The sequence below is a fragment of the Ranitomeya variabilis genome, chromosome 2 (genome assembly GCF_051348905.1).
Source record: "Ranitomeya variabilis isolate aRanVar5 chromosome 2, aRanVar5.hap1, whole genome shotgun sequence".
Lineage (NCBI taxonomy): Eukaryota > Metazoa > Chordata > Amphibia > Anura > Dendrobatidae > Ranitomeya > Ranitomeya variabilis.
In genome coordinates, this window is record NC_135233.1 from 442,526,711 (window position 1) to 442,541,526 (window position 14,816).

At 44.7% G+C, this 14,816-nt stretch overlaps 1 protein-coding gene across 3 annotated transcripts in view; it reads right to left on the reverse strand.

The window, feature by feature from the left end:
* The window catches only part of LOC143806509 (uncharacterized), a 236,519-nt gene that overhangs the window by 184,136 nt on the left and 37,567 nt on the right, over window positions 1–14,816 (reverse strand). For all 3 annotated transcript variants that reach the window (XM_077287123.1, XM_077287125.1, XM_077287124.1), the window contains exons 5-7: window positions 12,128–12,382; window positions 9,127–9,396; window positions 7,455–7,727 (exon numbers count right to left, since the gene is read on the reverse strand). In XM_077287123.1, the coding sequence (XP_077143238.1) occupies window positions 7,455–7,727; window positions 9,127–9,396; window positions 12,128–12,382 (798 nt within the window). The remainder of the gene's footprint in view (window positions 1–7,454; window positions 7,728–9,126; window positions 9,397–12,127; window positions 12,383–14,816) is intronic.

Below are 14,816 nucleotides of genomic sequence, written 5' to 3' on the forward strand. Positions count from 1 at the left end.
AATAACAATTAAGTTGTGACAATGTGGTAGTTATCAGAAATCCCTTCCCAATCATAGAAATAGCTTCCTCAAAAGGGTGTCCGTTATCCCGAAAAATATGCAGATTCAGCCATTTACACAGTCCTTAATCCTGTTTAGAAAGTAGCTGAATTAGCATTTTGGACATGACAGTCTCCCTTTAAAAGGAGTATTACTATGTTCTTATTCCAAACTTTTTATTGATTTATAAACAGTTTCAGGAGATTGGAGATATTTGAAAAATATAACAAATAGCATGGATAGATTGATGCCTGATGTAACTCATGCAGTAGTAGAAATAAAAAACGAATTAGACAAAAAGAGTATAACTGTATACAACATACAGCCAAAACAGGGTAAAAATAGGTTGTCTGGTCTAAAACAACAAGTCTGCAGTCTATGTGACTGCAGACTTGCGAATCCTCACATTGCACTCATTGCGCACTGTAAGGATTCTCCGATGTCAGCGCCATCAACGGTGGCCATGTGACCACAAGTATGCGATATGCACACTGGCCGGTGCCGATACCGAAGAATCCTAACAGTGCTCAGTGCGAGCGGTGTGATGATTCTCCGATGTCAGCGCCAGGAATGGTGGCCATGTTACCACACGTATGCGATATGCACACTGGCCGGTGCCGATACCGAAGAATCCTAACAGTGTGCAGTGCGAGCAGTGTGATGATTCTCCGATGTCAGTACCATCAATGGTGGCCATGTGACCACAAGTATGCGATATGCACACTGGCCGGTGCCGATACCGAAGAATCCTAACAGTGTGCAGTGCGAGCGGTGTGATTATTCTCCGATGTCAGGGCCATCAATCATGGCCATGTTATCACAAGTACGCGATATGCTCATTGGTAGGTGCCAATACCAAAGAATCCTAACAGGGTGCAGTGCGAACGGTGTGATGATTCACAAATCTGCAGTTACATAGAGTAACTGAAAAGTTGTAGTTTTAGACCAGACTACCCCTTCAAGTTGAGCTCATGAAAGGCCCTTCCATTTACAAAGGTTGAGTTAAACATAGCAAAATGTAAAGAAAAAATGGTGAAGATATAAATAAATTAAAAAAAATTAAGGCTGGGGTGTCATTCCAGTGAGCAAAATGCAATTACCGTAGATTAAAGCCACTCTGCGGGTTGAACCTAACAGCCTACATAGGTAATTATGGAAATTAACATGGTGACCGTAATTTATTTTGACCAGCCTTAAATTGAACATTTGTTACACAACCTGTTAGGCTGTATAGAATATGTTATACTATGTATTTGGTAGTAAATCACTGGATGTAAAATCCATTTAATACTGTTTGAGTCTTGACCGAGTTCTGTGCACCCCTGCATTTCCCACATGTACAACGTGGCTTTAATCTATTCCTCCCTTGTTTTCCAAACATCCTGAATATTTAATAAATATTTTGTATTTTTTCAAATAAGATTTTGTTGGGGTGTTCTTATGATCGCGTCTCTTTGCGGTTCTGTTTATCAAATGTTTGCTATTATCCCGTTATGATTTACAATCCTGATCTAGCCCATAGTATTATGTAACTACTATTGAAACAAATTGTTATGGGTATATTTTCCATGAAGTTGTTATAGCATTCTGTAATGCTGTGGATAAGCCCCCGAAGTATCCTGAAAGATGAGAAAAAGAGGTTAGATTATACTCACCCAGGGGCGGTCCCAGTTCTGTTCTGGTCCGATGGACGTCGCGGTCCGGTCCGGGGCCTCCCATCTTCTTACGATGACGTCCTCTTCTTGTCTTCAGGCTGTGGCTCCGGCGCAGGCGTACTTTGCTCTGCCCTTAAAAGGGCAGACAAAGTACTGCAGTGCGCAGGCGCCAGGCCTCTCTGACCTTTCCTGGCGCCTGCGCACTGCAGTACTTTGCTCTGCCCTCAACAGGGCAGACAAAGTACGCCTGCGCCGGAGCCGCGGCGTGAACACAAGAAGAGGACGTCATCGTAAGAAGATGGGAGGCCCCGGACCAAGACGTTCATCGGACCAGAAAAGAACCGGCACCGCCCCTGGGCGAGTATAATCTAACCTCTTTCTCATCTTTCAGGATACATTGGAGGTTTATATACAGCATTACAGAATGCTGTAGATAAGCTCCTGATGCCGGTGGGCTTAGCTCACCTTCGATTTTGGGGGTGACAGGTTCCCTTTAACCATATGGGAAAAAAAGTAAATGAGTACCACAAGCCAAAAGATGAAAAGTGACTTTGAAAAAGATAAACAAAAATGCAAGTGATGGATCGGGCTTATGGTATTTTGGCTTTGTGGCTGCAAATGGAATGTAATGGGCAAATCTGGTTTCACAATGTGGTTTTTTCAGCATGGCATGGCAAAGACACATGTAGCACATGGGTTTTGTGTGCTTCATCTGTACTTGTTGCACTGCTGAAAACCACTCTGTAAAACTATGGCTATTCACAATAAGACTGCTTTTGACAGTTGTGATCATCAGCTGCACAATTCCACAGGCACCAGGAGCTTCTAAAATCCTTATATAATTTACCTTACTTGCACGGATCAGGAGGAGCAGTCCAATGTAGCCATAACGAAAAAAGAGGGATGATCCAGCAATAAGGCGTGGGTGAACTAAAAAATATTTTTATTATTCCATACTTAAAATATCAATATATATATGTCAATTGTCGGGCACGCAACCACTGTGTGGTTGATTGTGGTTGAATCATGTGATCCAGGCATTGCTTGTAGGAACTATACAAGAGCTTAAAATTAAGGATAGCCTAGATCTTGAAAAAGAGGGATTTTTGGTACTCACCGTAAAATCTCTTTCTTGAAACCTTCATTGGGGGACACAGATAACAGTGTGTGTTTGTGTGATAACCCTGGGTGTATGCTGCTGCTGCTAGGAGGCTGACACTATGCAAAAAAGGAAAAGAACAATAGCCCCTCCCCGGCAGTATGCACCCACCAACAGGCACTGAGCACCTCAGTTGGTGAAAAAAGCAGTAGGAGAAACAACCATAACTGAGAACACATGAGTACCAACTCAAATCAGGACTTGTAGGCCCAAACACGGTACCAAGAACAAATAACCAGGGAGGGTGCTGTGTCCCCCAATGAAGACTCCAAGAAAGATTTTACGGTGAGTACCAAAAATCCCTCTTTCTTTAATCGCTTCATTGGGGGACACAGATAACCGTGGGATGTCCAAAAGCAGTCCCGGAAAAGGGTGGGTAGAAAGGAAGCGAGAATAGGGCTCAGGTCGGCCGGTGTGCGACCGCCGCCTGCAGTACCTTCCTACCAAAACCTGCAGCTGACGAGGTCTGGGTATGAACCCTGTAGAACCTCGTGAACGTATGTAAAGACGACCAGGTGGCAGCCTTGCAAACCTGCAAAGGGGAGGCCTAGTGATGAACAGCCCAGGAAGCACCGACAGCTCTGGTGGAGTGGGCCCATACCCCAGGAGGGGGCTGTGTCTCTCGAGCACGGTAGGATTCCGTTATAGCAGAGCGAATCCAGGGAGAAATAGTGGATTTGGACGGTTGAAGGCCTTTCCGGCGACGCTCAGCAATGACAAACAGAGTCGGATTTGCGAAAATGGGCAGTTCTAGAAAAATAGATCCGAACGGCCCTGACAACATCAAGCTTGTGAAGAGACTTCTCCAAGGGGTGAACAGGAGAAGGGCAAAAAGAAGGAAGAATGATATCCTCATTGATGTGGAAAGTGGAACCCACCTTGGGAAGAATTTCGGGGACAGGTCTTAGAACGACCTTGTCCTGATGAAGAATCAGGAACGGGGAGCGGCAGGATAATGCTGCCAACTCGGAAACTCTTCTAATTGAAGTGATGGCAATGAGGAAGGCCACCTTCCAGAAAAGAAAGGAAAAAGACGTCCTGAAGCGGTTCAAAAGGAACTGTCTGAAGGGCACTGAGAACCAAATTGAGGTCCCAAGGTTCCAGCGGAGGACGAAAAGGAGGAGCAAGATGAGAAACTCCTTGCAGAAAAGTCTTCACTTGAGAGACGGAAGCCAAGTCCCTTTGGAAAAGAATGGGCAAGGCGGAAACTTGACCCTTTAGGGTACTGAGGGACAAACCCGAGTCGAGACCTGACTGCAGGAAGCCCAGAAAGTCCAGAAGGGAAAAAGTCATCAGAAAGACGTCGTGTGTCTCGCACCACCAGAAGAAAGCCAGTACCTGTGGTAAATGCGAGAAGAAGCTGGCTTCCTGGCTCTGATCATGGTCTGTATGACCTGATGAGAAAAACCAGACTCCCTCAGAACCGCGGCCTCAACAGCCATGCCGTTAAATGCAGGGACTGAGAACTCTGGTGGAAGAGTGGGCCCTGTGAGAGAAGATCTGAGCGGTCTGGGAGTCTCCAAGGGGTATCCGCGAGCATGTTAACCAGCTTCGCGTACGAGGGGCGCCTTGGCCAGTCTGGAGCTATGAGTATGACCGGAATCCCCTCTAACATTACCTTTTTTACTACCCTTGGGATCAAGGGAAGTGGGGGAAACAGGTAAGGAAACTGAAACTGCGACCATGGTATTACCAGGGCGTCGTGGCTGATGGCCAGAGGGTCCCGGGATCTGGCGACAAACTGAGGAACCTTGTGGTTCATCCGAGACGCCATGAGGTCGACATCTAGGGTGCCCCAATGAAGACAAATCTGGTCGAATACTGAGGGATGGAGAGATCACTAGCCCGCCGCCAGTCCCTGGTGGCTGAGGAAGTCGGCTGCCCAATTTTCGACGCCTGGAATGTGGACAGCTGAAATGACCGGAACGTGACGTTCGCCCAATTAAGTATCCTTGCTGCCTCTGCCATTACCTGACTGCTGTGCGTCCCGCCCTGGTGGTTTAAGTACGCCACAGCCGTGGCGTTGTCCGACTGGATGCGGACGGGACGACCGGCCAGGAGTGATTGCCAGTGGAGTAGGGCAAGGATGATTGCTCTGATCTCCAGTAAGTTGATAGGAAGAAGAGCCTCCTGGTGGGTCCAGCGACCCTGCGCTGTGAGATGTCGGAAGACCGCTCCCCAACCGAGCAAGCTGGCATCTGTGGTGATGACCTGCCACTGAAGCGGAAGGAAAGACCTCCCTCTGAGGAGCGATGGAGACAGGGTCCACCAGGTCAGTGACGGCCAAACCTGCCGAGGCAGACGAACGGGGCGGTCCAGTAAGGTCGTGGATCTGTTCCAAGTGGAGAGAAGAAACAGTTGGAGGGGACGTGTGTGGAATTGGGCAAAGGGAACGGCCTCCATGGAGGCAACCATCTTTCCCAGGAATGCCATGCAAAACCGAAGCGAGCGAGGAGCTGGGTGTTTGAGAGATCGGGCTGCCTTGCGGAGACCGGAGAACTTTTCCAGTGGGAGGAAGACCCGAGACAGGTTTGTGTCGAATTCCATGCTGAGGAAGGACAGACGTTGGCAGGGAATCAGAGAGGACTTGTCCCGGTTGATGATCCACACGAGGCGAGTCAGAGTGTCCAGAGAGATCTGGAGGCTTCTCGATGAGAAGAACCCCTGATCAAAAGATAGTCCAGGTAGGGGATGATGAGTATCCCCCTGGAACGAAGGATGGCCAAGACCGCCGCCATGATCTTGGTGAAGACCCTGGGGGCCGACGCCAGGCCGAACGGGAGGGCCGTGATTTGGTAGTGCTCTTGCTGGATAGCAAACCGAAGGTATCTCTGGTGCCGTACACAGATAGGAACATGAAAGTACGCATCCTGAATGTCCACTGAACACAGGAACTCCCCAGGCTCCATGGCAGCAATCACAGACCGCAAGGACTCCATCCTGAAGTGGCGGAGTTGAACATGGCGGTTCAAAAACTTGAGATCCAGAATTGGGCGAAGGGAACCGTCCTTCTTTGGGGACTACAAAGAGGTTCGAGTAGAACCCCGAAAAACGCTCGTTTGAAGGGACAGGAACGACTACGCCAGCTGTGACCAGGGAAGAGACGGCCTGAAGAAACCCGGGCAGTTGAGAGGGTTGCCTTGGTGGACGAGAGAGGAAGAAACGATTTTCCGGAAGGGAAGAAAATTCGATCATGTAACCGAAGGTAACTACCTCTCTGACCCAGGAATCGCTGACTACAGACAGCCAGGCGTCCCAGAAGGAAAGAAGTCTGCCTCCCACCCTGAAAGTCATTCCGGGTGGGGGCAACCCGTCACTTGGAACGAAATCTATCGGAACGGGAGCCAGAGGACCTGAAAGGTTGGCTCTTAGTTCTCCATCTGGGGGCAGGCTTGTAAGAGGGTCTCCTCCGCTCTCCTGAAGCGGAAGGTTGCTCCTGCTGGGAAGAGGAGTCAGAGGTCCGAAATTGACGAAAGTGCCTAAAAGGCCTAGGGCCCTTTTTATTGAAGAAATGTTTTTTTAGTTCACCCACGCCTTATTGCTGGATCATCCCTCTTTTTTCGTTACGGCTACATTGGACTGCTCCTCCAGATCCGTGTAAGGCAGTGGTTGAAGTGCGGGAATCATCAGAAGGCTTGGAAAGCTGACTTTACCTGTTATTTCATAAGTAGCGGTAATTATAACAAAACAGAGTATTACTTATCCTCCCCAGATCCTGCGATGTCTACCCACTGCTGCACGGTCTCTGATGTTTTCTGCAGTGCTAATGTTATGTCAACAGCACTGCAGCCAACCAGTAAGCTTAGTGGCTGTAGCGCGGTCAACTTATCGGTATCACAGACACTGACCAGAGTATCAGCAGAAAATCTTGGAGGATAAGTAGTACTTTGAACTGGATGTTGTAGTGGTTATAACTAGAGTTGAGTGGATTTTTCAAAATTCGCTTCCGATAACTATTGGCGGCGAATATTGTATTTGCAATATTTGCCGAATACAGCCGGACATCATTGGAGTCTATGGGAGTAGAAATGAACAAATATGTTTGGAATCAATTGTCAAACATAAATTCGGCACGAATAGGGTACCAATATGGCAAACTCAGATTGGGACACTGATTCCAAACATATTCACTCAACTCTAGTTCTAACAACCTCTTCAACACAACAAAAGCCATTGAGCTTTCAGCATCATATCTGACAAAGTGGCGATAATGGGAAGGTGGAGCAGGGACTGTGCATATTTGGAACAAATTCTATTAAAACATACATTTTATTTTATAATTATAGCACTCAAAGAAGAGAAGACAATATAAATTCAAAGAAAAAGTATCATCTTAGCATGAAAATATGAATCATTGACAGTTCAGGAATCAAAATCTATGGTCTGGAGAAGATCATACTGTAGGTAGCGGTGACTACAGACAAATAAAATCACTGACTATTTCCCAGCTAATTTTAAAAGTTTCATTACTGAAGATGGGGGGATTTTTAAGTCAAGACAATGTAAATACACCATTTTGATCTACAATTCATATCATGTTATGTTTCAGGAAAGTCACATCGACTCATAATTCACATCAAAATGATTGCTTCCATGCTCACCTGTACAGCTTGTGCTTGACACAGGGTCAGATTCAGTGCTGTTATAGGCAGCTCTTGTATAGACCATGAATGTATATGTTTCTCCTGGTGTCAGATTCATTATTGTCGCTGATTCAATTGTCACTATTGTAGAATTTATCATTGCGGCTGATGAGTTAAATGTCTTGACTCTGTATCTGTAAGAAGTCTGATACTCATCAGGTTTACTCCACGTCAGAGACACAGAATATGAGGTCACAGAGCCGATCTGCAGAAATTTCACAGATAATGGTTCTGTAATAAAAGGAAAAACAATTGCTATGGATACAGGATCTCGTAGTAGAGAATGGAAGTAGACTGCAACAGCATCAGATATCATGTTTGACGGCTCTCTCACACGACCGCATATCTCGGATAAATGCAATCCGATAAAAAAAAGGTATTGCACTCGGACCAATGTTATTCAATGAGGAGCTGTATTCGGCATGAGTAAAAAATCCCAGCATGCTGCAATTGGACTCTGAAATTGGATAGATGCAAGAAAAAAAAAAAAAATCAGATGCCATACAACCAGCAGTATAACATCTGATTTTTAAGGAAGGATACATTGCAATTCTGTAAGATGGGAAACTAAATAGTCCTGTAAAAGATTAATAGATGCTGAGTAAAAAAAGAAAAAAACAAACAGATTGTATACAGACAGCACACGGATGACAAGTGAGAAAAAATCGTCCCACTCTCCTTGATGAGAAAGGGACCTTTTTTTTTTTATACGCTCACTGTAGATTAAAAGGTAGCTACATACACGTCATATACATATTGGCTAAACCCATTGATTTTGATAGCACTGGCAGACCATCCAGTGGGTTAAGGTTTTGTCACTACTTTACGCAGATGTCATAGAAAAGAAAAATCAGGCATGTTGAATTTGAACATGTCTGTTTGTTCTAAAGTGCATAAGCCACCACCTTAGGTTGGGGTATAGGAGTAACAGTTTTCCACTAATAGTCATCTTAAATGTATAACAAACAAATAGAAAAATTGTCAGCTCACCCATGAAATCAGCAATCAGAAACTGAACATAGTCCAGCGGTAACCATGTTAAGGCCTAGAATCGAAATGCATTGGTCACAGACGCTGCACAGTGTGTATTTTGCTGTGATGCATAACCTTTATTGGTAGATTATTTGTTCTTAATGTCCAATTTTTATATGGCGAAATAAAAGCTATTTTTTAATGTAAATTGTTCCCACGGATACGGCTGGACTATGCTCAGTTTCTGATCTTAAATATATGGCCATCTTAATACTTGCATCCTGTTCTTGAATTAACAATGACAGATCTGGATGAAATACATATTTCACATGCTTAGTACACAAGTGGATTTTTATTTTTGGCTGGAAATATTAATTCAGCATCTCTTGGCTTACAGGAGAAGCTCTTCTTCAGGTTTATATCACTCAGCATTATCCCAACTCAGAAAACAACGGAGCAGAATGCTCTTAGAAATTCATTAAAATATTAATTTAGAAATAATACTCAACAAAAGCTTTTAGTTTTTCACTTTAATCTCACTCTACTTTTCATAAAAAATCTGAAAATCAATATCCTCTAACCTTTTTGTCTTTTTCATTAATCTCCTTTTTCTCTTCAATATTCCTCATAAAAAGTTGCAAACAATGATAAAACCTACTTGTATAGACCGATGTGGTGACCGGAGAGCTCTGATACCCCCGGACTCCGACTGTTACCACAGCTATGGAGTAATTAGTCCCAGATATCAGGCTCTGGAGGGTGACACTTGTTGTGGGACTTGTCACAGATAAGTTAGTTGATGGATATATCCCGTAGCTTATATTATATGTCTTATTCACACCGGCCATATTTACTGGCTCCGACCAAGATAATGTCAGGTTCTTTGTAGCAATTGTGGTAAAGGATAACGTTCCAGGTGGAGTTGGATCTGCAGGAAAATACAGAAATGCAGAGAGGTGAGAACATATCCAGCATCTGTATAATAAGAAAATACCTAACCACGAAAATACCCAACCACATTGACCACGATAAGGGAAATACATGTCCTCATCAAGAAATTCCTATAATTGACTGTGCATGACACAAAATTCTGAGCATTAAACATTAATAATATTTAATTAACACATTTTGCACATAACATGAATAAAAAAACAACAACCAAAAACACATTACAACCAAGCAAACACAATAGCGACTGGTAGGTGAAAAGGCTGGGTCACTCCAGTTTTGTGCAGGGTTTGTCGTAGTGAACGACAATAAAGATAAAAAGTGAGGGAAGAATACACCACTGGTACAGACAAAGGCTATACCAATGGTGTATTCTTCCCTTCTTTTTATCTTGGTTTTTATACCATGTTCCCAATAAAATCAATTATATTTTTACTGTTACTTGACCATGTGTAAAGCCAGGGGTGGGATTCGGCTGGTTCTCCCCGGTTCGATGATACCGCTTGTTAAAAAAGCAGCCAGTCCCCTGAACCGGGGAGATTCAGAGCCGCGATCTGGTACCACACCTCCCAACTGTCCCGTATCCCGCAGGGCAGTCCCGATTTTAACCCCTTCATGACCTTGGGATTTTCCGTTTTTGTTTTTCGCTCCCCTCCTTCCCAGAGCCATAACTTTTTTATTTTTCCGTCAATATGGCCATGTGAGGGCTTATTTTTTGCGAAACGAGTTGTACTTTTGAACGACATCATTGGTTTTAGCATGTCGTGTACTAGAAAACAGGAAAAAATTCCAAGTGCGGTGAAATTGCAAAAAAAGTGCAATCCCACACTTGTTTTTTGCTTGGATTTTTTGCTAGGTTCACTAAATACTAAAACTGACCTGCCATTATGATTCTCCAGGTCAGTACGAGTTCATAGACACCTAACATGCCTCGGTTATTTTTTATCTAAGTGGTGAAAGAAAAATTCCAAACTTTGCTAAAAAAAATAAATAAAAAAAATTGCGCCATTTTCCGATACCCGTAGCGTCTCTATTTTTCATGATCTGGGGTCAGGTGAGGGCTTATTTTTTGCGTTCTGAGCTGGCGTTTTTTATGAAACTGTTTCGGTGCAGATTGCACATTAATGCAATGTCGCGGCGACCAAAAAAAAAACGTAATTCTGGCATTTCGAATTTTTTTCTCGCTTCGCCGTATAGCGATCAGGTTAATCCTTTTTTTTTTTATTGATAGAGCGGGCGATTCTGAATGCGGCGATACCAAATATGTGTAGGTTTGATTTTTTTTTTATTGATTTATTTTGAATGGGGCGAAAAGGGGGTTGATTTAAACTTTTATATTTTTTTTTACATTTTTTTTAACTTTTTTTTTCTTACTTTTGCCATGCTTCAATGGCCTCCATGGGAGGCTAGAAGCTGCCACAACGCGATCGCCTCTACTACATAGCAGCGATCATCAGATCGCTGCTATGCAGCAGAAATTCAGGTGAGCTATGAGCGCCGACCACAGGGTGGCGCTCACAGCTACCGGGGATCAGTAACCATAGAGGTCTGAAGGACCTCTATGGTTACAGTGCAGAAGCATCGCTGACCCCCGATCATGTGACGGGGGTCAGCGATGCGCTCATTTCCGGCCGCCCGGCCGGAAGCGCCGGTTAAATGCCGCTGTCTGCGTTTGACAGCGGCATTTAACTAGTTAATAGCGGTGGGTGAATCGCGATTTCACCTGCAACTATTGCGGGCACATGTCAGCTGTTCAAAACAGCTGACATGTCCCGGCTTTGATGCGGGCTTACCACCGGAGCCCTGCATCAAAGTGGGGGTTCTGACCTCGGGCGTACTATCCCGTCCAAGGTCAGAAAGGAGTTAAGAGTGCCACGTGGTTCCGCACTGCAGAGCCGCATCCCTCCACCCGCAGAGAGCCGCACACCACATATATGGCTGCCGCTGCTCTGTGCGCACAGGACCTGTGATGAGGTCACAGGAGGGGAGGAGTCAGGGGTCACATGATCAAGGGTCTCCCTGTATTGCAGGACTCTGCTGGTTGTCATGGTGCTGGATGAGGGTAAGCTTATGTGAGGGGACAGGAGGGGTTTACAGTGTGGATGTAGCAGAGCCCTGTGTATATGAGGTGTATGGAGCAGAGTCGTGTGTGTATGAGGTGTATGGAGCGGAGCCGTGTGTGTACGAGGTGTACGAAGCGGAGCCGCGTGTGTAAGAGGTCTATGGAGCGGAGCCTCGTGTATGTACAAGGTGTACGGAGTGGAGCCGTGTGTGTACGAATGTACGGATCCGCAAATCATCTAACTGCGGCAAGGAAAACAAAATCTCCAAGAAGTCATAAATACTCCGAGACCACCCGAGCGTGCTCAGGAAAACCCAAGCAAGGAGTATTCTCGCTCATCACTAGTGAGCACCTATATGCACCCTTAATTGTTCTTGACTATCTTCAGCTAAGACGCTATTGAGCTTTTCACTGTATCTACAGACTTGTTCTATTTACCGTAACCCCATTGTGTGACATTCATCTTGCCACATTTACCCACTAGTCATTTTTGTGTCTATGTTTTTGTAATTGGTTGGCCTTATAAATGTAATATAGATTAATAGAGATTGTACATTTGTCTAATAAGGTAAAAGTGCCGGTAACAGAGGAGAATGGTGATATGAGGATGATAAGGAGCCATTACTGAGCAGATCCTGATGATACTCACATGTGGCCTCGGTCACTGGAGCAGATGTCTGGCTGCAGCTCCCACTGACTGTCTGTACAGTGACATTATATTCTCTGCCTGGTAGTAATCCTGTGAAATTCACTTGTGTGCTCGTCGTTTGTGTTGTGTTATTGATGGCTCCTGTTAGACTGACTGTATAATTATCCACTTGTCCTGCTGGTATTATCCATGAGGCTCCAAGAACATCAACCAACTGGTAATTATTCATGGTGATGGTGGAAACTTGTCCGGGAACTGACAGAAAATAAAACCGTAAACTTGCAACAACATGTATTTTAAATTTTCATTTGTAACATAGGTATTATCTAGATTAAAGGAAAAACAACAAAAAATAACAAAAACAAAACCCGGCAGACTGATGAACAACTTAAAACGCTCCCCTGGCCGCATATTGCTCTGACTACGTTTGTGAACATCCTCGCCCAGTCTGTAGCTGTACAGAAATCTTGGAGCTATAAGGGAGGGCAATGTCTGTCGAACGACCCATAAAGGAGGTTTATTACAATCTCTGCCTTCCTTGTCACTGTTGGCAAAGGTCTATTCACATCACAATACCAGTGTAGGGGTCATATATCCAATGAATAGCTTCCAGTATATGCACCATATATGTCTATAGGCCTCCATTCACCTGACGGAGGTGAGCAGACTGTCACCGTGCCTCTTGTAGTATGGAATAATGTAGCAGATTGCACATTATATAAAGAAGGTATAAAGTACAGGTCACAGCTTTCCATGGGAGGTACATACATCAGGAATACTCCTGCCTTTTACCTCCATTGTAGAAGTTTGTAACATCAGGCAGATATTGCAGAGTCCACAAACCATACAGAGCGCGAAGCTCCCAGCGTATACCCCTAATGTACCCATAAGCACCCATTCACACAAAGGAGGCCAAAATAAAGTCCTACCAGCCCCTATTAGGTTGGCTCACCTTTCTTTTATCTATAAGTAAAAATGTAATTTGCTGAACCATTATATACAAGGCGTCCTGTAATAAGACGTATACCATACATTATACTATCAGTAGCATGGAAGCCTATGGATAGCTAATGCTGGCCAAAATCAGGTTTTCCTGTGTTTTCTAGGAATTTCAGTCTGATATCTGTTTTTTTCCTCATATTTGACAAATTACAGTCAGATATTTTTACCATATCATCCAGAAATTCCCAATAAGATTTCCCCAAATCTGACAGATATTTCCATCAGAGACCATTTTATTCCCCATATCTGACCAAAATTCCCAGCAGAAACCAGTTTTTCACCATATCTGACAGAAATTCCAGTCAGAAACCAGTTATTTTTCTCATAGATGACAAAAATTCCAGTCAAAAAACTTTTTTTTCCTTATAACTGACAGGATCTCCAGTGAGAAACCATTTTCTGCAAATCTGACAGCAATTCCAGTGAGAAACCATTTTTTCCCCTCATATCTGACAGAAATTCCAGTCAGAAACCAATTTGTTTTCCCTCATATCTGACAGAAATTCCAGTCAGAAACCATTTTTCCCTTTATCTGACAAAAATTCCAGTCAGAAACCATTTTTCCCCATATATGACAGAAATTCAAATTAAGAATTAGTTTCTCATTGTCACCAAGTCTGAATCTCCCTCACAGACTGAGGCCACAGCCCAACTACGCACCATTAGGACACAGCGGCTTAGTCACACCCACTATTGGCTTCAACTACCTGTCAATCACCCTACTCCTTGGAAAAGAGGGATTTTTAGTACTCACCGTAAAATCTCTTTCTTGGAGCCTTCATTGGGGGACACAGATAACCGTGGGTGTATGCTGCTGCTGCTGCTGCTAGGAGGCTGACACTATGCAAAAAAGGAAAAGAACAATAGCCCCTCCCTGGCAGTATACATCCACCGACAGGCACTGAGCACCTCAGTTGGTGAAAAAAAGCAGTAGGAGAAACAACCATAACTGAGAACACATGAGTACCAACTCAATCAGGACTTGTAGGCCCAAACACGGTACCAAGAACAAATAACAGGGAGGGTGCTGTGTCCCCCAATGAAGGCTCCAAGAAAGATTTTACGGTGAGTACCAAAAATGCCTCTTTCTTTATCGCTTCATTGGGGGACACAGATAACCGTGGGACGTCCAAAAGCAGTCCCGGAAAAGGGTGGGTAGAAAGGAAGCGAGAAAAGGGCTCAGGTCGGCCAGTGTGCGACCGCCGCCTGCAGTACCTTCCTACCAAAACCTGCATCTGACGAGGTATGGGTATGAACCCTGTAGAACCTCGTGAACGTATGTAAAGACGACCAGGTGGCGGCCTTGCAAACCTGCAAAGCAGAGGTCTGGTGACGAACAGCCCAGGAAGCACCGATAGCTCTGGTGGAGTGGGCCTGTACCCCAGGAGGGGGCTGTGACTCTCGAGCACGGTAGGATTCCGTTATAGCAGAACTAATCCAGCGAGAAATAGTGGATTTGGACGCTTGAAGGCCTTTCTGGCGACCCTCAGCAATGACAAACAGAGTCAGATTTGCGAAAATGGGCAGTTCTAGAAAGATAGATCCGAATGGCCCTAACAACGTCAAGCTTGTGAAGAGACTTCTCCAAGGGGTGAACAGGAGAAGGGCAAAAAGAAGGAAGAATGATATCCTCATTGATGTGGAAAGTGGAAACCACCTTGGGAAGATATTCGGGGACAGGTCTTAG